The sequence below is a fragment of the Staurois parvus genome, unplaced genomic scaffold (assembly GCF_062004578.1).
Source record: "Staurois parvus isolate SC_StPar_1 unplaced genomic scaffold, SC_StPar_1.0 ptg000025l, whole genome shotgun sequence".
Lineage (NCBI taxonomy): Eukaryota > Metazoa > Chordata > Amphibia > Anura > Ranidae > Staurois > Staurois parvus.
In genome coordinates this window covers 29827923-29851092 of record NW_028317821.1, presented here as the reverse complement: position 1 = coordinate 29851092, position 23170 = coordinate 29827923, and the positions used below count along the sequence as shown (strand labels likewise).

At 41.6% G+C, this 23170-nt stretch overlaps 1 protein-coding gene across 2 annotated transcripts in view; it reads left to right on the top strand.

Annotated features, from left to right (window-relative positions):
- Window positions 1–23170, top strand: part of EEA1 (early endosome antigen 1) — a 157950-nt gene that overhangs the window by 63480 nt on the left and 71300 nt on the right. For both annotated transcript variants that reach the window (XM_089652665.1, XM_089652664.1), the window contains 3 exons: window positions 1506–1661; window positions 14657–14773; window positions 17022–17360. In XM_089652665.1, the coding sequence (XP_089508791.1) occupies window positions 1506–1661; window positions 14657–14773; window positions 17022–17360 (612 nt within the window). The remainder of the gene's footprint in view (window positions 1–1505; window positions 1662–14656; window positions 14774–17021; window positions 17361–23170) is intronic.

Here is a 23170-nt window from a genome sequence, read left to right as displayed (position 1 = left end):
TTCCTGCAGCTGACACTGCAGCCTTCTCCCCCGACCTTGTTCTGCTCCAAATTTCTCGGTCTAATCTTCATATCATTGCAGTAATCCCTTCCCCGCAGCAAAACTGGTGCATTTCGTTTGCTGCTCCTAAAAAATATCCCTCAGTTCTGCAGGAAAACTCCTTCATGAAAGCCAGCACCTGGTTTCTCCTCTGCAGGTCACTAGCACTTTACTCACTATGTGTGGAGTCTGGCTCCATTATTTGGACCCCTTTTCTACACAGACCCCTCAGCCTACAACACTCAACTAGAATCTGGGCTTTGATATGTTGTCCTTTTCCTTATAGAGGTAACGGTTCACTGGGTCACCTGCTATAATAGCTAAACAGTCTTCTGATCATGCATCCTTGAAAGAATTGGTCTTGACATGTCCTTGGTTAGGCTTTGTATATGCTCTTCATAACACTTTGGCTTGGCACTCTTGCGCACACCATTTGGTAAGAAGTTGCTCTTCTTCATTGCTGTTATGACTTTCTGTGTGTCTCTGGGGCTTACTCAGGTTATGTTGCCCTCGCAGAATTCCTCCTCGTGCTGAAAGGGGCTATTCTTTTATAAAGGGCTTTATAAGAAGCAAAAAATTTGAAAAAAAAAAAATGTTTTTCTTTGTTTCTATTAAAAAAATTTGGTAAACAGGATATTTTTCTCCTTCACTGATGTGTGTTGATGAGGCGCTACTGATGAGGCGCCACTGATGAGGCGGCACTGATGAGTTGGCACTGATGAGGCGTCACTGGTGGTGATGCTGCACTGATATGCATCAGTGATGGGCACTGACTGGCGGCACTGCTGGGTGGCACTGATGGGCACTGATCATCAGGGCACTGATGATTGATGACGATCCGTCCTCTGACAATTGCCGGTTATCGGCAGTACTTTCCTCACACTGTGACAGCATGAGGAAAGTGCAGCTGATAACCGGCAACTGCATTTACTGGTGATCTGCTGTGTCATTGGACACAGCTGATCACGTGGTAAAAGGCCGCTGTGATTGGCCTTTTTACCACATCACATGATCAGCTGTGTCCGTAGGACACAGCAATCATGGAGATTGCTGGATGCGCGCCCGCGGGAGGGTGCGTTCTGGGAGGACGTCCTATGATGCCCTCCCAGAACTGGACAACCGTGCTGTAGCCGTCATTCGTCTATAGCTCGGTTGGCAAGTGCTTAACAGACCATAAATGAATAACTAAGAGGTATTCATTGCAGGGATTTATTTACACTTTAAATGCATGTATACATTCAAAATCAGACGGTGAATTTCCTGTATGCCTTTAGCCTGCGGAGTCAAGAATACAGTAATATAAATAGCTTAGTTGTACAATACAGGACACAGGCTGGTTATTCATAGTTGTGTAATGGAGCAATGTTTCTGAAAGTGATAATACATAACCTTGAAAGATAGGTAGAACTTGGTTTCCTGAGAAATCTTCTAGCCTTATGTATAGTTATAGTCTTCTTGCCTTACAGCTCCAAAGGCCAGGAATTGAAGATGTTGCCGTGCTGAAAAAAGAGCTTATCCAGGTACAGACACTGATGGACAAAACCACTCTGGAACGTGAGAAAGAGTCAGAGAAGCTGAAAGATGAATGTAAGCAGCTGCAGATACAAAACTCCAATGCTGAGGTAAGTAAAGGTGTAAGGGGTAAATGAAAAACCTAGAAATTAAATACTTTTTTATTTCATTATGTATAAAGCATAGTTTCACATGTATAGTCTAAACTTGGCATGCTTTTTTAAGTCATACTTTATATGAATTAAAGCTGTATTAAACCCCAAACCAAAAATTTAGTCTATTGTAGCTTACTAATCATTAGATGTAGTTGCTGCATTTGTTTTCTTTCTTTTTGATGCTTTTCCTCTCTGTTTTCACCTAGGGATCTGGCCAGTAATACAACTCCTGTATTAAAGTGCCCCTACTCTGGATGAGCACAGGGGGGCACAACAGATAGCAGCATTGTCAGTGTTGGGTGAGGGTAGTATTACATGTACTATGAGATTTAAATACACTAACAGATTAAAGCCAAACACCAACCCACAATTCCTAGTCGGTTACTGCACAGTTTTTCTCCTTTTTTTGGGGTAAAGGTTTTACCTGAAGAAATAAAAGCTGGTCATTGTGGACAACCCTTTTAGTGGTAATTTACCCCTGTAAACTGATACATCTGGAAGAAAGCTTGTTATTTTTAAAAAAATAACTTACTGGTCAGATCACCATGAAAATAGAAGAAAAAAAGCCTAAAAATAGAAAACTAATGCAGCGATCACAAAAAAGCCATCTAAAAACTGGTAAGCTGCAATATAAGAAATGTTTGCTTTTGGGTTGAATACTGATTTAGGTTTGTTCCCATTAGTGCTTAGCCTTATTAAAGTGTTACTAAACCCAGGCCCCTGCATTCATTCTATCTGGTCTCCCACAGTACAGAGAACATGGAAATGCAATTATTTTAGTAAATATAAATTGCTAAATATCTTTTCTCATCAGCAGTTAGAGTGACTTCTATCCGTGTCCAACAGAACACTGGTTAAAGCTTGTCGGAGGAGTTTTCTTTCTGCTCTAGGAGGATGCAGAACCACTGACCTTTTGTCTAGACAGTGCTGGTTGCCCCTGTGCCAATCACATGCACTCTCCCAGTAAAAAAAAAAAAACCTCTCTAGCAATACACACCAAACTGAGCATGTGCAGAGTGTCTCCACAATATGTCTTCTCAGGAGATAAGGGGGGGGGGGAGGCGGCACTGGAAGAAGGGGAGGATCAGACAAGTTAGTATCTAACAGCATTTTTACACAATGAAGAGGATTAACCCCTCAGGTTCCACAGTGAGTACTACAAGCATGCTGCATATACAGACTGATTTTACTGTTGTGGGTTTAGTAACACTTTAATGAATATGGTCACCATACTTTTTTGCAGCTAGTAAATGCCCTTCATATTGTGCACTGACCATGTTAGTATTGAGGTGATTAGGCATAATATAAAGTCTTTAGCTGTGCATTGCAGTGTTTGGAGGTTTTATAGTGTATACCACAGAAAGGAACGTGGCAGCTCCCATGTGCTCTTGGTCTCATTGCTCTCCTTTACAATCCACATGGTTACTCCATAGTGTGGCCTATGTTTTGCTGCCAATTCATAAAATGAAGCCTATGGTATCCTATTGAGTTACCTCTGCCTAAAACAGCTGCCAAAAATTGGAGAAAAGCTTTTATAGGTCAGGTGACTGGGCCCATCTCTCAACTTTTTTTCGCATTTATTTTTATTGCAATCCGCTGCCTTGACATCCCAAAGTTAGTGGCGTTCAATACACATATGTAAAGCACACCACAGTGCTTTATTATTATTATTATTATTATTATTATTACTACGAGTTTATATAGCGCCAAAGGGTTTGCTCAGCGCTGTACAATAGGGGGGGGGACAATACATGGCACAGTACAACAAAGACAGACAGCGTACGAGGGGTAAGAGGGCCCTACTCTTACGAGCTTACAATCTAGGAGGGAGGGGGTAAAGGTACAGTAGGAAGTGGCTGGGGGGGATGAAGTGGTAGGAGGAATGAGGGAGGATGGCCGTTAGGTGAGGGTGGGGTAGGCTTCCCTGAAGAGATGGGTTTTGAGGGAGCGCCTGAATGTGAATAGAGAAGGCGACAGTCTGATGGATTGGGGCAGTGAGTTCCAGAGGATGGGGGAGGACCTGGAGAAGTCCTGCAGTCGTGCATGGGAGGAGGAGACCAGGGAGCAGGATAGAAGGAGGTCCTGTGAGGAGCGAAGGGTACGGGTAGGGTGGTACCTGGTGATCAGATTGGTGAGGTAGTCAGGGGCAGTGTTGTGAACGGCTTTGTAGGTCAGGGTTAGGAGTTTAAATTTGATGCGTTGGGCAATCGGGAGCCAGTGGAGGGAGAGGCAGAGGGGGGTGGCAGAGGTGGAGCGGGTGGTAAGGTGGATGAGTCTGGCAGCTGAGTTCAGGATGGTCTGGAGCGGGGAGAGCCTGCACTTGGGTAGGCCAGTGAGGAGGGAGTTGCAGTAGTCAAGGCGTGAGATGATGAGGGAGTGTACTAGAAGTTTGGTGGTGTCTGGGGTGAGGAAGGAGCGGATCTTGGCAATGTTGCGAAGATGGAGCCTGCATGTGTTTGTGAGTGATTTGACATGCGGTTGGAGGGAGAGGTTCGCGTCAAGAATGACGCCAAGGACTTTGGCTTGCGGGGCGGAAGTGATAGTGGAGTTGTTGGTGATGATGGATAGGATGGGGGGGGGGTGTGGGCAGGGGGAAAGACGAGAAGCTCGGTTTTGGAGAGGTTAATCTTGAGGAAATGTAGCGACATCCAGTCTGAGATGTCATTTAGGAGGTGAGTGATGCGGGCGGAGATAGTGGGGGTGAGGTGAGGGGTGGAGAGGTAGATTTGGGTGTCGTCAGCATAGAGGTGATAGTTGAAGCCGTGAGATTGTATGAGTTTGCCCAGGGAGGAGGTGTAGATGGAGAAGAGAAGGGGTCCAAGGACAGAGCCTTGGGGGACCCCAACAGAGAGGGGGAGGGAGGGGGAGGTGGCACCATTGTAGGTGACACTGAAGGAGCGTCGGGATAGGTAGGATGAGAACCAAGAGAGAGCAGCATCTCCGATGCCAAGGGAGAGTAGTTTATTAAGAAGGAGGGGGTGGTCAACTGTGTCGAAGGCCGCGGAGAGGTCCAGGAGGAGGAGGACAGAGTAGTCGCCCTTGGCTTTGGCGTTGAGTAGGTCGTTAGTGATTTTGAGGAGGGCGGTTTCAGTGGAGTGTAGGGGACGGAAGCCGGACTGTAGAGGGTCAAGGAGGTTATTGTCAGTAAGGTGGGAGCTTAGGCGATTGTAGACTAAGCGTTCAAGGAGCTTGGAGGTGAGTGGCAGCAGGGAGATGGGTCTGAGGTTGTTGGGGTCCGCGGGATCCAGGGAGGGCTTTTTGAGGATGGGGGTGATATGCGCGTGCTTTAGGGGGGAGGGGAATACGCCAGTAGAGAGGGAGAGATTGAAGATGTGGGTGAGGGAGCGGATGAGGGAAGAGGGGGGTGACCGGAGGAGTTGAGAGGGGATAGGGTCCAGGGGGCAGGTAGTGAGGCGGGCTTTTGAGAGGACTTTGGCGACTTCCTCAGTAGTGACAGGGCTGAGGGAGTGCAGTGCGGGGGGGGTTATGGTGGGCGGGGCATTGGGAGAGGAGGGGGGCAGTGCGGTTGTGAGGGCAGAGGAGGGGGGAGATGAAGGGGTGACGGGGGCGAGGAGGCTAGGTGGGGAGGTAGATTGCAAGTTGACGATGTCCTTACGGATAGCGTCAATCTTGTTGTGGAAATGGGTGGCAATTTCGTGGGCGGTGAGAGAGGTACTGAGTGGAGGAGGGGGGGGGGAGAGCAGGGAGTTGAAGGTGGAGAAGAGTCGGCGGGGGCAGGAGGAGAGGGTGTTTATTAGGTTAACAAAGTAGGCCTGCTTGGCGGCGTGGAGGGAGGAGGTGTAGATAAGAAATGCAGATTTGTAGAGGAAAAGTGTTAAGGGGTCCACATTTATAAATGTGGAAAATTTTAAAGACCACATAATTGTGGACAGGAAACATCTGTATTTTACACAGTCATTGTACCAAGTATAATGGACCCCTTAACACTTTTTGTGTGTTAATACATGTCTTACATGCATTTTTTAAATTTGCTTGAAAAAGAAGTTATTTCCATTTTTTTTTTTTTAACAAAACACACCAGTTCATTATAACTATAATTTTGTTTGTTAATTTGGGACTAATTCTGAAGAGGATCAGACGCAATTTAGTCAGATTGTGTGCAGTCAACTCTTGGAAGTACAATGTTTTAAGTGCTTTGTGTTTTCTGCTGTCACTTCTCATTTGTCACCTACATTTTTTTATATGTTCTCTTTTTTTTCCAATATTACACTTTTTGCAATCCACAAAACCAAACCAACTTTTCCAAAAAATAATCATACAATCTGACAATTGACTCTCCACAAAAGACAATTATATTCTTACACATACATTATTAAATTCCGAGCAAGAAATTATACCGATAGAGCACTCCAAGGCATTGAGGCTGATAGATAGCAATGAAACAGAATACAGCAGTTTATACCTTTCTTACTTCGATTTCTCATATCTAAAGTGAGGTATAGTTACATAGAACATTCATACAACCCACAGAAATATAGGTTAGAGACCAACACAGTACAAAGACTAAAAGTGAAAAAAACTACTCGCCTCATTCTTGCCCTCCTACCAAATGGCATCGCCATATAATTCTGTTACTCTAGTAACAGGGACCATAATCATGAAGCAACTAGCATTGTAGAATGCGCAGTGACATAAGGGCTAAGGGGAGTAAGCCAGGAGTTTGAAGCCATGAATCCCAGATCTTATGAAATTTGAAGGGAGTACCTCGCTGCTTCAGGATATATTTCTCTTTCATCAAGTTAGAATTAACATACGTCTGCAATTCTTCAAATGTAGAGGGTGTGGGTTCAAGCCATTTTAGTAATATACATTTGCGTGCCAAGAACAAAAATCTAGTAATAGTGATTCTGACCTGGGGCGTATATAGTTCTTCATCGAGGAACCCCAGTATACATGTCATAGGATAATTATTCAAAGCCACTTGAAATGTTGATTAATAGTGTTAAGGACAGTACTCCAGTAACACACTAGTTTGGGGTATTTCCAAAACATATACAGATGGTCAGCAGGTACTCCCCCACATCAAGGGCAATTCGAGGTCTCTCTGCGGTGCCACCTAAGCAACTTGTGGGGTGTTCTGTAAGCCCTATGATTGAGAAATAGTTGTGACAATCTCTGTTTAGGAGAGATGAATACCAAGGGAACCTGTTCCAAAATTGAGTGCCAAAATTCGTTGTCTAAAGTGGAAATATCAGTTGACCATCCACATCTTCCCAGTAACTGCAACTTACATTGAGAGTTACAAAGAGATTTATATAAAGACATAAGACCCTTCATATTAGTAGTAATTTCCAATTAATCAATAAGTGGGGTCGGGATCAGTGTAAGGACTGTCGACTTGGCTTGAACAGCAAGGGCGTAATGTATCTGGAGATACTGAAAAAATCTGCAAGAGGGGGATGTTAAATTCCTCTTGTAAATTTTTAAAGGACTTCAGCTAGTTATTATTGTACAGCTGGTATAGAAAGAGGATCCCTCTAGAGGGCCATCCTGCAAAACCCTGCAGTTTGCCTAGCTCATCTAGTCTTCCCCCCTTCCAAATCAGGTGGTATCTGGAGATTGCATCGTATCTCATAAGTCGTTTCATCTCATCCCACACCTTAGCCATAAGTATTAGTGTAGAGTATTGTGAGCAGCTCCAAAATTCACCTGCTTCCTATATTGCAATCGGGTGATATTGATTCAATCTAGGTAGCAGAGTACCTTGAATGGGATCCGTCTCATTACTAGTTCCCCACCCAGAGAAATGCTGCAGCTTGGTTGCATGAAATACAATTTGGCAGATGGGACTGCCAGTCCTCAACCATCCATAGGTAGCTGTAAGATGGGCAAGTGAATTCTAGGTTGTTTCCCCTTCCAAATCAAATTTTGATAGAGAGTCAATTTGTTTAAGCCACTTTTGTGTCACCCATACCGATGAATTGTGTAAAATATACAACAGCTGCGGAACCCAGATAATTTTAATAGGGTTTGTGCGACTAACAACAGACAATGGGAGTTTACACCACACCTTGCTCTTAGTTTTGCAGATTATGTTGCAGATAATCTTGTACCCTTGGGCGAACCCAGACTCCTACAATTTAAATGCCGGGACAATTGTTATCTGTTAGGCACCTGGGGGGAGCTCCACCTGCTGGCCATCTAGGGGGAGAAGTACTGACTTTTCCCAGATAATTGCGAATCCTGAAAAGGATCCAAATGTAGAAATATTAGACATAAGAGAAGAAAGGGACCTGTCAGTATCTCCCAAAAAGAGTAAGGCATCATTAGCATAGAGAGACAATTTTATCTTCTAAATTCCCTCTTTTGAAACAGACTATGATGTTCGAATGCCAGATGGCAGCCACCAGTGGCTCTATCGCCAGGGCGAATAGAAAGGGGGAAAGGGGGCATCCCTGGCGAGGTCCCCTGTACAGGGGAAAGGAATCGGAATGTGATCCATTAATCAGCATGGTGGCTCTCAGGGCAGAATATCATAGCTGCATCCATCTATTAAAGTGGTCTCCCAAGCCAAAAAGCCTTAATACCTCCCACAGATAGGGCCACTCATCACTATCTAACTCTTTGGCTGCATCCAGTGATAAGATGGCCCTATGTCCCATATTATCAGAGGGTAATCATTGGTTTCAAAATAATCTATGGATGTTAACAGCCGTTGATCTGGTGGGTATAAATCCCGATTGGTCGGGGTGGACCAAGTGTTGCATAACCTTACTCAAGCGTTTGGCCAGCACTTTTGCAAGAATCTTAATGTCCGAGTTCCGTTTGGAAATGGGGTGGTAGGATTCAGAGTGCAAACAATCTTTTCCAGGTTTCAGAAGCACAATGATTTACACCTCGTTCATAGACTGGTAGACAGCGTAGGTCAGAAGCTGACTTTAATACCTCCAGTAGTTCCGGTAATAAGATGTCCTCGAAGCTTTTATAAATTTCAGAACGAAGGCCGTCTAAACCCGAGGCCTTATGATCAGGGATCTCGGCTACCAATTTACCCAATTCGTTTTTTTTTTTTTTAATATATATTCTTCACCTTGAGATATATAAAAACTAGAAACTATGGGAAGATGTATTTGAATGTCCAGGCCACTACAATGTCCTTTTGCAGAGTAGTAGAGAGTGACCTTCAGAAATTATTCATTTTTGCTAGTGAACATGTGCAAAAATTAAACATGCTAGTCAACATACTCTGATTGCATATGGGAAAATGATTGTCCACATAAGCTTACTCATGGTCTTGTCAACTTTGTTTCTTCCTTTAGTACAGGGAAAGAAAAACACACCCTGGATCATGAAACTATAATAGGGATGCCAGGGGGAAGTAAATAGTAAGCAGAACAGAAAAATAGACCATTCATTTAGTGGCAGGTGCACCCTTTACTGTTTCCACCTACACCATTGACATTCTTCTTCCTTTTATCCTCCCAGAAATGTATCTGTCAGTGATCTTTGCCTTTATGCTTGACAAATTACTTAAGAATTCACCAGACTGTTGGTCACAGAATATAGTCACGATAAATTACCATGCAAATATGCAAACCTTGCAAATTAATAGAATGTTGGGATGCAGAAAAAGTAAATTTGTTACACTTCTATAAGTTAAGGCTTTGTTTTCATGAATAAAATCATTTAGTGCTAATTTAAAAACTGTAAATTAGATGCTTCACATAAAGCTCATGCTTGCTACTCATTACTTAGCTCTAGCTGTAACTTAACAGGGGGCTTGTTGGCTGCTGCTCTTATGCCCAGCACAACTGCTCTCTATTTCTAAAGCCTGCTGCCTGTGCAACAGACTTTGTGCTCCAGCTAGACAGGTTTATAATTTATAGCACACTGAGTTGAACATTTAAAGTGGAACTTCACTGCATCTGAGCACCTCAAACCAAAAACACTGTTTTAATTAATTTTTAATATTCAAAGCAAAGTCCCCCATCTATCCATGTCTCCATTTTTTTATTTTACTATGAAACCACATTAAAAACACCCCTTAGAATTTCTGGCCGTGACCATCTTGAGTAAGGGCAGATAATTCATGTAGCATTTAGTTCTTGGAATCTCTCTGCCCTTAGCTCTGGCATGCAGGCAGGAGGGTGTGCTTAGCTAAGAAAACTCCTCCTCCCCTCTTGAAGGCTTCTGGGATGTATGACATAATTTGCCTAGGCATGGAAACCAGGAAGTAACTGAAGAAATGTAAAAATAAAGTTTAAAACAAGTACCTATGATATATACTTGCCTATCTATGTATTAATGCTAGCAGCATAAGGATTAGAAATAGTCAATGTTGATTGAGAAAGTGAAGTTTCACTATAGGTTTTTGATGAATGTACAGTTGGGCTTTAGTTATGTGTTGCAAGGTCTCCGTTTTTTGTTTCTTTTTTTGCCATCCATCAAAACAGAAATGGTCAGTAGAAGTTTTATTCATCATTCATGATTTTGAGTACACTTGCCTAATTGATGCCTGCTAGTCATTTGTCTTTCATCATTCATCCATCATATATGTCATTCTTTCTCTCTGTCTGCTTTCTAATGGAGATAAGTCCATTCAAGGTAACATTTATACCACTGTCTATAATATGAATAAAACTTTACTTTCCAGTCCAAAAGATATCCCTATTTGAATAGACGTTTGCATTCAAAATGTATACGATTTATATTAATAACATTATATTCAGAAATTTCAGTGACACCTCCAGGCTATTAGAGTGTTTTAGTTAATCTATATTTCTTTTGTAGGACATGAAATTGTCTTAAGGTTCAGCAAGTATAGTTCCCAGATACCTATTTGTACATTGAGTTGAGCTGAAAGCATGCTTGAGTAAGGTGCCTGATCTAGGATGAGTGGTTGTGGGAAGCTTGTAAATGGACTTGTATGAAGGAAAGAGCTGAGGGTGGGCATTATCAATGTAGCTATGCTTAGAATTCAATTAAAGAGCAGACCTGAAGTAAGCAGGGCACAGTTATGTTGTCTCTCTACTTGCTATATTGCCTATGGCCCAATAGGCTGAAAGGGATTGCTTGAATCAATTCTTCACATATGTGTTCAATTACCACATTTTATCAAATGGCCATAACATTGTCAGAATGAGATTCATAAACTTTTGAACAATTTTCATCATCCTACAAATGCGATTCCTTGCTCACCTATTTGGGGACACAGGAAGTCTTAAAACTTTGGGTTTTACTGCCACCTAGAGAAGGACTGGATACTGGCAACCAAAAATTGTATGCCAGTCCCAGGATAACTCCTCCTACTGTCCGTATGTCTTAGTAGTGCTATTGTCTTAGGAAGATGGACATCTTTTCTACAGCTCTGCTGTGTTGTGTAATTATTTTTTTTTTCTATTGCTACTTCTCCGTTTTTATTCTTCAATTGAGGCTTTTCACTGCATTGAACTCGGCTGTGCTGGATGTGCTAGGATGGCTTGACATTGACCTTCGGGCACAGGCTTATGCGTTACTGTTCCTGTAAAAGTTAGCTGTGGAGGGAGCACTTGCCCTGTCTCTAAAGGCTTATTTACTGAGTTGGCTGGCTGGAAGCTACCACAAATGCTTAGGTTACTGGCTGCCTTTATACCCAGTTCCTGCTGGTTTTATTACAGAAGTACTTAACACTGTGGGATTGAACCCTGACATCAGGGAAAGACAGTACTGTTGTACCAGGTTCCCCAAGTTAACACTGTACTAATGGTTCTGGTACTGATTTTAGAGTCTGTTCCATCCTCTGACTCCTCTTTGGCTCTGTAGGTTGTGGCTGGGCCATCTCGGCTGAGGTTTTTACTGTGGTCATGTAAGATTTTATGCACCCTTTCTTGCAAATTATGTAGCTGATTTTTCCTCATGACCTTAGTGCCTTCTGAGCCATCAGCTGTAGAGACCCTGATTCTTAGGCCGGGTTCACATATGTGCGCTGTAGTTTTTCTGTGTTGCACTTTTAGGTTTGTTTTACAGGTGTTTTTAGGTGCACTGTCATTAAACTCAATTAGAGAAAGCCCTTCAAAGATGAAGTATGCTGTACTTTGATGCACTGTTATGAAAATGCCCGATTTAATAAAGTTTAATGGCAACTCCTCTAAAAATGAGTGTAAAAGACACATAGAAATGCGACGTAGAAAAACTGTAGCGCACAAATGTGAACCCTGCCTTAGTCTCTCCAATCCTTGTCCAATGAGCTTGCCTTTGAGGAGTTGAGGAGTCTACTGCTATTAATCTCAAATTAGGAGAGACCATTTTGGCTTTTATTGATGCAGCGGATCAGTCTGTTGCAGTGGTGTTTTTAGCCTTGAGCCATTCCAATTTCCTAAAGCTGCAAAGTCCTTGTTTTTGGCTCCCTACTAAATGGCTATGAGTTTTGTATCCCTTTTCATATGGATTTTGTACAGAACTGGTCTGTTCTACTATATGGATCTGGCAATGTCCTGCCTTAACACACTGCTGAATGTTCTTATACTGGACATGCTTGTTCTTAAGGACCCATCCGATAAGTCGAGAGAATCCTTTTTTCTGTTAACATTGGCAGGCCCTGCCAATTATAAATTCTGGCTAAATGATTCTAATCGCTACTGAGGTTGATCCCTCGCTTACAAAATGCTTCCCTTCTAACTACTTGCATGCGTCTCATATCTGTTCAAATATGTAGGGTATTTTTTCTAAAGTCCTGGACTGCAGAACCCTTGTGGTAAAAGCATTTTGATCTGCATGGCCTTTAAGGGACAGTGTCTCCTTAGACTAGCTCTTGACAACATCTTCTAGGATGGTACTGGTGGCAAGAGCACCCATCTTGCTTAAAGCAAGGAACCTATGGAACATACTGCTAGGTCTTCCCCCTCTTTATTAAGAAAGAACCCTTTTGTTTCTCTGCTATCTGAGCCTCCATGTAGAGGCCACCCGAGTTTGGCTCACCTTCTACTCTCAAGATCTTGCACAGGGTAGTATTCTAGTATTTGTGAAGCCAGGACTTCCTTCTTGCCTAAGGAAAGTTTGAAGCCAATCTCCCAGCCACTGCTTCATTCTGGAAAACTGATCCCCCTTTTGTGAACTCAGATGGACCAAATAAAGGCGCTCTATCTTCTCATTCCAAGATCTCTAGGTGCTTTGAAGGATTGTTGTTTAAGCTCATGGTACCACCATTTCATGTTACAATGCACTTTATTAGATGTGTGAGTGTTTCTTGGGTTTTCTGCATCTGGCTACAATTTCTCAGATTTTCAGGGCTGCCAACTCGTTTTCTGTTTACACATTTTCAAAGTTTTACCAGGTGGATGTTGCAGCCTTATCTGATGCAAGCTTCAGGCATAAGCTCCTTTAAATGACTTTGAGTTGCAGGCAGTTCCTGGTTTTCTGTCTTTTCTTTTTTTCTTGGATGGCACCACATTGCACCAAAGTATTTAACGTGCATTGCTATGCAATAAAGAAATGCACGTTACCGCAACATCATAGTGTGAACTGACCCTTTAGACTTTCATGTCCCACTGACAGATTTGCAGTGAGTACAAAAATCCTATTATTTTGCCATACCTCATGATTGTGGTGAACACTGAGGAAGTTTTAAAGGGTAGAATTTTGAACTGGAAGAACTATTTAAGGTATTTTTGGGCTTCTTTCAAAGTGTCTGAGGAAGACATTAAGAAAAATTTACTATGCTTGGAGTAGCCAAAATCTGAAACAGCTGTGCATGACAACCATTAAGTTTCTATTTTTTATTTTCACGCTGAAGATCGAAGCTGATTGGTTACTTGGCACATCTGTTCCATATTTTGTCTGCGCCAGTTTTATTAAATTCCCACATTATGTACCCAATGATCACTTAGTTGCTGCCTAAGACATTTTGATAAATGAGGTCTGTCGCTGGTACGCCAGTAATATTTGAATACGTTACCCTGCTGGAATACTACACTCAATTCTTTTAAAAGTACCAAAATCAGAAAATCAAGATATCACATTACAGCCATGTATAGTATCAGTCAATATCTTTTGTTTGGCAACAGACTTTTGTCTTTAAATTTTGTTGGAGATCCATCATTAAAGTGTATTGTTTGATAACCTTAACATAGGTCAGGATAGGCAATCAATATTTTCTGAATGAAAACAGATTAAAGGGCAGACTCAAACAATCAGTATTTGTTCATGTTTTGTAGATGTTTTACAATGTTAGATCGTTTTGGAGGAGTACAGTGAACATGGCTGTCGTAAGGTGCACGTTTGAGTGGCTCTGGGAGACCATTCTTGTATGCACCTTTCTTGGCATATGATTCAAATTCTGAATGCATTTTATCCACTTTTTTTAATTCAGTTTTTTTTTTTTAATACAGTTTTTCTGTATGAGTCTAAAACATCATAATGAAAACTGTAGGTTTGGATTGCTTTAAATAAAATTCACTTTACTTCTATTGTTTTATTTTTAGGACTGATTAGACAGCAAGGTCAGCCTTTCATTTTAAAAGGTGTTTCCACTTTCAACAAGAGGTTTTGATTTCTCAGCTGCAGCAGTTTTACACAGTAAAAGGCCCTCATCCTCTGATTAGAGCTGCATTTTTATATTTTGCTAACAGAGTACTGGCAAAGCCTCTGCGTAATCAGGCCCCTGCCAACCTTCATTGACCTGCAAGTTAAGGATTTTTTACTTTCTTGTTACAAGTGGAAAGAACCTTTAAACTGCAGCAGCTGGTTGCATGATCAGCATGAAGTGTATTTAACTGTGCTTGGTTAAATCACACACAATATATATTTGTTGATTAGGGTAGCTTGTACTGTTCAGGTTACAAGCATCTTTGGATTACTTCATATGTATGAGCAATTATCTTCATTTTCATCTGCTCCTTGTAATTGCTGTATTCTCCCATATGTGCATATGTTGTAACCTCTTGTCTGAACCTCTCAATGTACTCACGCATTGTTCCTTTCTCTCGTGTGTTTTTTTTTTTTTTTTTTTTTAGGCCACTATTAACCAGCTGAAAGCAGAGCTTGCAAAGGGACCACAAGAGGTTGCTGTTTATGTCCAGGAACTACAGCAGCTTAAAAGCTCTATTTCTGAATTATCACAGAAAAATGAGGTAGGTGACATTCTGATGAGAGTTTTTAAAGCATAGATGCACCTTGCAAAATAAACAAATATACCCTTTTGGTATATATACTGTACACTTTGATGAGCTTACGTTAAAGTGACTTTGCTGCTTAAATAAATTTGCCAGTAAGTGCTGCTCCTATAAAGAAGATAGTAAATACTTACTACTTTCCCTTCCAAACCCCACTACATTAAAGAGAGAGCCTTTGCTGATGTCTCTAAAACTGACACTTCACTGTGTCCTGTAGTGACATAGTGGTTGGCAAGAGGACTGCAGCTCAGTGGCGGGAACGCGGGAGATCAACACTCCTGAAATTGGTGGTTTGACTGCCAGAGGTCCATATTTTAAACAACCGTTGTTCCCAGTGGTTCAGTCATTGCTCTGCCAACTTAACACAATTCTCATTTATTGTCACTTTGGAACATTAACGGGTCCATTTAAAAAGCTGCCATACTTTTTTAATGCCCAACTCTAGGATTACCACAATATCTACCCTTACAGTAGGACTCACTGCACTGCAAGACTTAAATGCGTGTTTCTTCTAGGGGGTGCAGGAATATAATCTGTATTACTTACCCTATTAAAGGATAAGTACACCTTTGGGAACATGTTATATGTTCCACCCACTTATAAGGGGAAACATGTAACATGTTCCTACTCCTGCAGCCTCGTGCCGATCCCCCCTCATTGTGACAGCGAGCTGGGGATCTTCTCCCCACACCTGCTGCCACAATTTGAAAAGCACACCGCCGTATAGGGCTCCACCCACATGGGCGCATCATTCATTCACAGGGATCTGTGAATAAATAAACTACAAGTACCGACAGCCATTGCCTGCCCATGCAATGACAATGACAGTCTACAGGATTGCATCAACAATCTGCTGATCATGGGTGCAATGCTTTCCAGGCTCCTACAAAAAAAAAATAGTAATGCACATTTTTTTACCTGCAAAAAAAATGCATTTTTAGTTTTTTTTTTTAGACAGGTGACCTTATCCTTTAACCTTGTATTTTCTGTGGTTGAGAACACCTTAGAGAGGTGGCAGTGCAGGACCAGTTGCACAGCTGGAGGGACCCTGCTGGAGCGAGGAATAAGGTGGTAAGTATTACTAATTATGCTGGTATCCTAAGGCTGGGCATAAAAAAAAAAAATTCCCACAATCGTGCTTTAAAAATATGCTTTCCTTTCTGCTCCAAAGCCAGTAGGGGATAACATAAATAAAAAGACACTATGTTTAAAAGGAAAAAAATAAGGTGTAATGTGCAAAGCGCAGTCATTTGATCTGTCAAAGCCTCCTGACTGGCTCTCCTCCAATCACAAAGCTCTCACTGCTGCATTAAAGCGCTGGACCAGTCACACAGCTGGAGGACACTGCTGGAGTGAGGAATAAGGTGGTAAGTATAACACCTTTTGCCTGTATCCTAAACACAAAAATGTCTGCTATTACACTGCAACCTTACCACGCCTCAAAGTAGAAAATTTCCTCTACATTACTTCCCCTTTAAGCACTTCCCACTAGAAAAGCAACACTTTCATGGACATTTATCAAGCATTCTTGAAGGTTTTTCAGTGCTTCATCAATACAATGTAAACATGTCATGAACACTTCATAAATGCTCAAGGGACGTAATGAGCATTACTTTGTTCTTCATAATCAACACATGTGAACGAGCCCTAAAAACCATAGGATCAAAGTGACAGCCAAGCATAGGAACTCCTATATTCTTTTAATACGAATATAATTTCATAATATAACCTTTCTTTATTAGGTGCTCAATTTCTCACAGCTTCCTACATGTGCAAGGAATGGCAATCAAAAATAATTGCAGTTCCTGTCTTCCCTTTGGTGGACAGGCATTATTTTCTAAAAAGAATGAATGAGCCTGCACTGAGCATTCCCTCTACTAGAAACCTTTTACCAACATCAGGGGTATGCTTTTGTATAGTTATTTTGATGCAGAGACTGGGTAAAGAACACTGCATTTTTTAAATAGTTCTTTTACAGAGTTGCACCTATCCTTCTGAAGAGGTATAGCTATAATACAATAAATTGAGTGGCTTATTTATAAATATTATCAACAAAGTTGGTTTTAGTTTAACACACTTTTGACCACTTTAACTGCTACAATTTGCATAGCTTTTCTTCACTTTGGCATGAAGAGATGCCTAATTTACCATATTTGTCACTGTCCAAATATAGCAAGATATACATTGTAATATCTGCATTTTGTAGGGTTTAATGGAAAAACTCTTAAAGAAAGAACTGCAGTATACAGAGTTGGAAGAGAAACAACATGAAGAGGTTACAGCCAAGAAGAACCTGCAAGTCAGCCTCAACCAGAGGGATGTGGAATGTCAGCAACTGCATGTGCGACTGTCAGCCAGCGATGCCTCCTTACAGACTCTGAGAACGGAACTGGCTGAGAAGGGTGAAACCAACCAGAAACTTAAAGAGGAGTTGTCTGAGGTGGAGTCCAAACACCAGCACCTCAAGGCTGACTTCAAACAGCTTCAACAGCAGCGAGAAGAGAAGGAGCAGCACAGCCTACAGCTGCAAAGTGAGATTAACCAGGTGACACATCTTCACATCCTTATGTATTCCTGTAAGAGCCAATCATTAGTTCATTACTTTTTAGATACTCAGTAAAACTGTTATTGCTGATTTCTGTCAGCCTGATGTACCATCCCTGGGTTAGAATAGTTCACCCAATGCTGATATTGTTGACTGAACTGAATTCTGTTGAATGGCCCATTGGATACCTCATTGAGGAGATCACTGTGCCCCTCTTTTCCCAAAATGCTGTTGCTTGTATATCAATTTTGGGTGTTCTTGTCCTTTAACTGCATTGTGAATTTGGTTGTTTATCTGTAGACTTCTTTAATTTCACATAACCAGATTCCATCATCTATATACTGATGGTGATTTTGTGCTCATAGTCTTCCCCTAGCAAGTCCACTGGATTTTCTTGCTTACATTCTGTGTAAAAAAAAAAAAAAAAAAAAAAAGTATCCATTAACCCTTTGAGGACCATAAGATTACGGAACGCCAAAAGAATCAATTTTGTGTTTTTAAAGTTCGTACACTTCAGTTGCTGTAACTAAGCCATTTAATGAAATAATTGGCAAAAAGCTAGATCCATTTGTTGATAAGAACTAATATTTTGACTCAAACTAAAAAAGAAAAAGTATTTTAAGTTCTTAATCAGATGATACAGGCAATTAAAAACATGGGACAGATACGTCCCTTGGTCCTCAAAGGGTTAACCACTTGCCTTCCAGTGGATTTACTCCCCTTCCTGACCAGGCCATTTTTTGCGTTACAGTACTGCGTTACTTTAACAATTGCGCGGTCATGAAACGCTGCACCCAAATTAAATTTATGTCCTTTTTTTTCCCACAAATTGAGCATTCTTTCGGTGGTATGTGATCACCTGTGACTTTTTTTATTTTTTGCGCTATAAGCAAAAAAGAAAAGACCGACAATTTTGAGAGAAAAAATTTTTTTGGACTTTCTGCTATTAAACATGTCCAGTAAAAAAAAATTTTAAAAATCAAATTTCATCATAAATTTAGGCCAAAATGTTTTCTGCTACATGTCTGCTTAAAAAAAAATCCCAGTACGTGTAAATTAATTTGTTTATGTGTAAGTTATAGCGTTTACAAATGGCGGTATAGATATTGGGATTATTTTTTTTTTTCCTACTAGTAATGGTGGTGATCAGCGATTTTTAGCGGGACTGCGGTAGACATTCTGACACAGAGGGGTAACTAACTTAATGCCACTGACATCCCCAGTGACACCAATACAGTGACACTGTACTAATGGCACTGGGCAGGAAGAGGTTAATGTGAGTGGCAATCAAAGGGTTAACTATGTGCTGGGAGTGTTTTTTCTTTCTCGTGCACGTTGGCTGCAAAATGTCTGATTCTAGATGTGGAGAAGGGAAAGTGGGGGGTTGTTAAAACTGCTGCAACTGATCCTCGGATCATTAATCTCACTGAACAAATGTCTATTGCTTTAAACTTTAGTTAAGATAGCCTGGCAGATACCTTTTGGGCTTGTTTCCCTCATTATCCTTTTGTCAGTACATACTGTATGCCTAGGACTGTTTTTCCTAAAATGTTGTACTGCAGAAATTTCTTGCAAGAACTGTTTGATCCACATGGAGTTCAAAGGGCATGTCCCTGTGGCATGGCTCTGAACGCTGTCATTAAGGATACTACTGGTGGTTAAAGAACTCATCTTTCCCATTGGAAGAAGCCTATGGAGAAGACTGCTAAGTCTTCTCAATCTGTCCATGCCAAGAAGCATCCATTTTTGTTCAGTACACCATTTTTGGGATCCAACTATTTTGAGTCAGGAAGGTTTTTTTGTTTTTTTTTGTTTTTTTTTTGTTTTGTTTTTCCTTCTCATGTTCTGGAGAAACTTGATTACAAACAGCCTGTCAGGCTAGGCAGGAAGTCCTGGGAAACCTATCCGTGCAAGAGACTTGATTGTCAGTGGAATCTCATCTCTCAATTAACATCCTAGGGCTTCTGGCATTCTGGCTATCCATTCAGCAAGAGACCAACCTGTTGGAAGGCCATTTGCTTCTGATCCAGTTGGTCTTCACCACAGTAGTGGCATACTTCAACCATCAGCTAGAAACCAGAAGTCTCACTATGGCTAGATTGGCAGAAGAAATCCTGTCTTGGGTGGAACTTCTCGCCTTCTCAGCCATTTACATTCCTGTTGGGGGCACTCGGCAGGCAGATTTTTTTCAGCTGACAGCGCCTGGGCCCAGAAAAGACATCTCTGCATTCAGAGATGTTCCAGGATCTGTATCACAGGTAAAGGATGCCAAATGTGGACTTCCTGGCTTCCAGGTTCAAGAGCAAACTGGACTGGTTTGTATCTCGGCCCAGGGATTGAATGCTGTACTGGCTCCATGGGATTAGTACACCCTGATCTTAACCTTTCCTTTTCTGAAGCTTCTTACTTAAGTGCTCCACAGAACCAGTATGGATCTTCATTGCTGTGTATTGGCCCAGGCAGATGTAGCACGCCAACCTGGTAGTACATCTCCCAGACACACTATGGGCTCTTCCACTGTCTGGATCTGCTGTCCCAAGGGACTGATTTTCCAAACTGATTGTTCTTACTTCTTTGTCTCTGGCTTTAAAGGCATGGCTGTTGAAGCTCTCCTACTAAGGGACAGGCATCTTTGAGTCTGTGTTTCCTACTGTTATCAAGACTGGAAAGCCTACTTCTCGTAAGGTCTGTCATTGATTGTGGAAGGTATACTATGCTTACTGTAAATCTAAGGGCTTAAACCCCAGGGGATTCTCCATGGATCTTTGCTTCCAGGGCAGGGCAGTATCTCCGCCCTGTCTATCCTTTTTTCAGAACCATTGACTTGTTACTTCCTGGTTAAGTTGTATTTCTTGTTGCCATTACTTTGGCTGTGCGATTTTCTGAGCTGGCAGCCTTTGCAAACTAGGGCTTCTTTTCTTTGCTTTTCACTTAAACAATGTCATTCTATCCGGCTCCATTTATCATAAGGAGATTTCCCTTTATCGTTTGGATGTGATTTGGGCTGTGTGAGTCTTTCAGCCCCCACGTCTTTCAGAAAGACTGAAAAGTCTAACTGGTGGTCATTCCATCATCTCTAGGTGGATCATACAGACCATCATTCAGGCTTATAGTATTAAAAGAGAGCGGTTGTGAAAAAGAGATTCACAAAAAAGTGGTTACATTATGGACAGAATGCGATACTCAGAGTAATTCCCAAAAATTATGCTTTATTACACAATAATTATAGACAATAGGGTAAATACCCTGGTATATATACCCTGGTATATATAGTATTAAGGATCAGGTAAGGCTCACTCAGCTAGGGCATTGAGCGCTTCTTGGGTTTTTTGGCACCATGCCTCTGTTTATTTTGTATTTGTTTATTACAGGTACTTAAATAGCGCTGTCAATTTACTCAGCAGTTTACATATATACAGTACATTCACATCAGTCCCTGCTCTCAAGGAGCTTACAATCTAAGGTCCCTAACTCACATTCATACATACACATACTAGGGCAAATTTTGACAGGAGCCAATGGGCCTACCAGCATGTCTTTGGAATGTGGGAGCAAACTGGAGTACCCAAAAAAGAAAACCCATGCAGGCACAGAGAATATGCCAACAGCAAGCAGGTAGTGCCGTGGTAAGAATCTGTTTCTTAGATTTTCAGGGTTGCCACCTGGTCTTCTATTCAGTTGTTTTCCACCCTGGCCTCATCTGCTACCTTTTGAATGTAGAGTCAGTTTGGCAGCTCTTTGAACTTTAGGAAGTTCTCAGCTCTTTTTTGTTTATGTTGATCCTGTTACCAGTTGTTTGTCGTTACCACTCTTAGGAAGGACTTCCTTTTTGTGTTATGCAAACATTCAAGACTTCCTGTGCCCCTCAATGGATGACAAAGAAAATAGGATTTCCTTTACTCACTGGGAAAAAAATCCTTTTCTTTAAGTCCATTAAGGGATAGAGGTCCCACTCCTGTGTATTTGTGATCATAATTTTGGTACTACTTTGCTACAAAATTGAGGCATGCTAATGTTACGAGAGGTTATACACTGGTTCAGCCTACAGTTATTTTTTTTGTTTGCAAGTGTTCAGTTGTCCAGTAGGTGACATGAAGTCTTAAATCCGAAGATTATAGATTTACTATGTCCCTCAGTACTCCAAGATTTACAGAGCGCAGTACTCAGATTTTACAGTGAGTACAAAAATACTATTATCTTAAACGTACAGTACAGACAAAGGCAAAGTATTCATAGACCTTAGGTTATAGGCTTGCACCTTGAGGTGATTGGACACTGGCAAGCTTTTGAGTTCACACACCCTGGGCACCTCTACTATAGCCTTACACCACTCTGAGTCCTCAGAAATGGTGAACTCCAGATGTTGCTATCCTAGCCTCCTGTAACCAGAACCAATTCTCTAGCCCTAGCCTCAGAAGCCTTGATATTTCTCTGGTCTCCATTCAGACTTAATTTTTGCCTTCCCTTCAGTGGTGAGTTCTGCCTCGTCTGCTCAAAAAAGATAGAGCAAAAGAGGAAAACAGTGATCCTCATTGCAATGAACTGGCCCAGAAGAATTTGGTACACAGACATACTTAGACTTTCGAAAGCTGATCCCTGGCCTCTTCCAAGCATTCAAGATCTGCTATCTCAAGGCACTCTATTGCATCTTGCTTCACAGTCTCTGCCATTAATGTCATGTCTGTCGAAGCCCAGGTTTTAAGAGATAGAAGGGTCGCTGAGTCTGTTATATCTACCTTGCTAAATGCAAGAAAAGCCACTTCCAGGAAGATCTACTATTGTACCTGGAGATCCTTCTTTGCAATTTCAGAGTTTTACTCAGTGCCTTGCATCCTGGGCTTCAATCAAGTCTTGACTAGGAATTGGTTTTAAGCACTCTAAAAGGACAGGTCAATGATATTTCAAAGACTTCTGGCTTCACTGTCCCTTGTAAAGACTTTTTTCTTCAGGGTGTATCCCGCATTAAGCTCCCACCGTATGCTTCCTTGGGATTTCAACTTGGTTCTCTCTGGCCTGGAGAAACCCCATTTCCCTTAGATGACCTTTCCTGCAAAGTATCTCTTTTGATTGCGATCATGTTTGTCACTTGTATCTGAGTTGGCAGCTCTCTCCTGTAAGCAGTCACTCTTATGTCAAAGACCAGAGATAGTCTACCTCAAAGCTACAGCTTCTATCAGACAGAGAGATTCCCTATTCCTCTCCTTAAAACATCACAAAGGACACCTTGCTTCTAAGTCCACCATTGCGAGATGGATAAGAAATGTGATCGATAAAGCTTACACCCTCAAGAACATATCTCCTTTGTGCGTTTACACCAAGTCCACTAGATTAGTGGGAATGTTATTTTGGCTGGAGGCCTCTGTAGCCCAGCTCTGTAAGGCTGCCACCCTGTCCTCTGTCCATACCTTTTCAAAATTCTATTAGGTTCATGTCCAGTCTTCTGGAGGATGTATCTTTTGTCCACAAGGTTTATGCAGCGGCTCTCCGAAGTTGGGTCTTTTGACCCTTGTTGTTGTAGGTCCTGTTGGCTCAGTTTCTGTTTTCCCTGTTGTTGCTCACCTTTCTCATTCATTGCTTGGGGACGTCCCAGGGTCTATGAATGCTTTTCCTGTGTGATGTAATTTTAAGATTTAAGATAAGAGGAATATTGACTTAACTGTAAATTTCATATCTTGGAATACAGTTAAGGACAAAGGGCACGTTCCTTCCATTCCTTGGTAACTCTGCATTTCTTTTTACAAAACTCAGAACTCACAGAGCAGCATAGGTGCAAGGGTGCATCCGCAAATGTTTGGGTCTTTGAATACTTT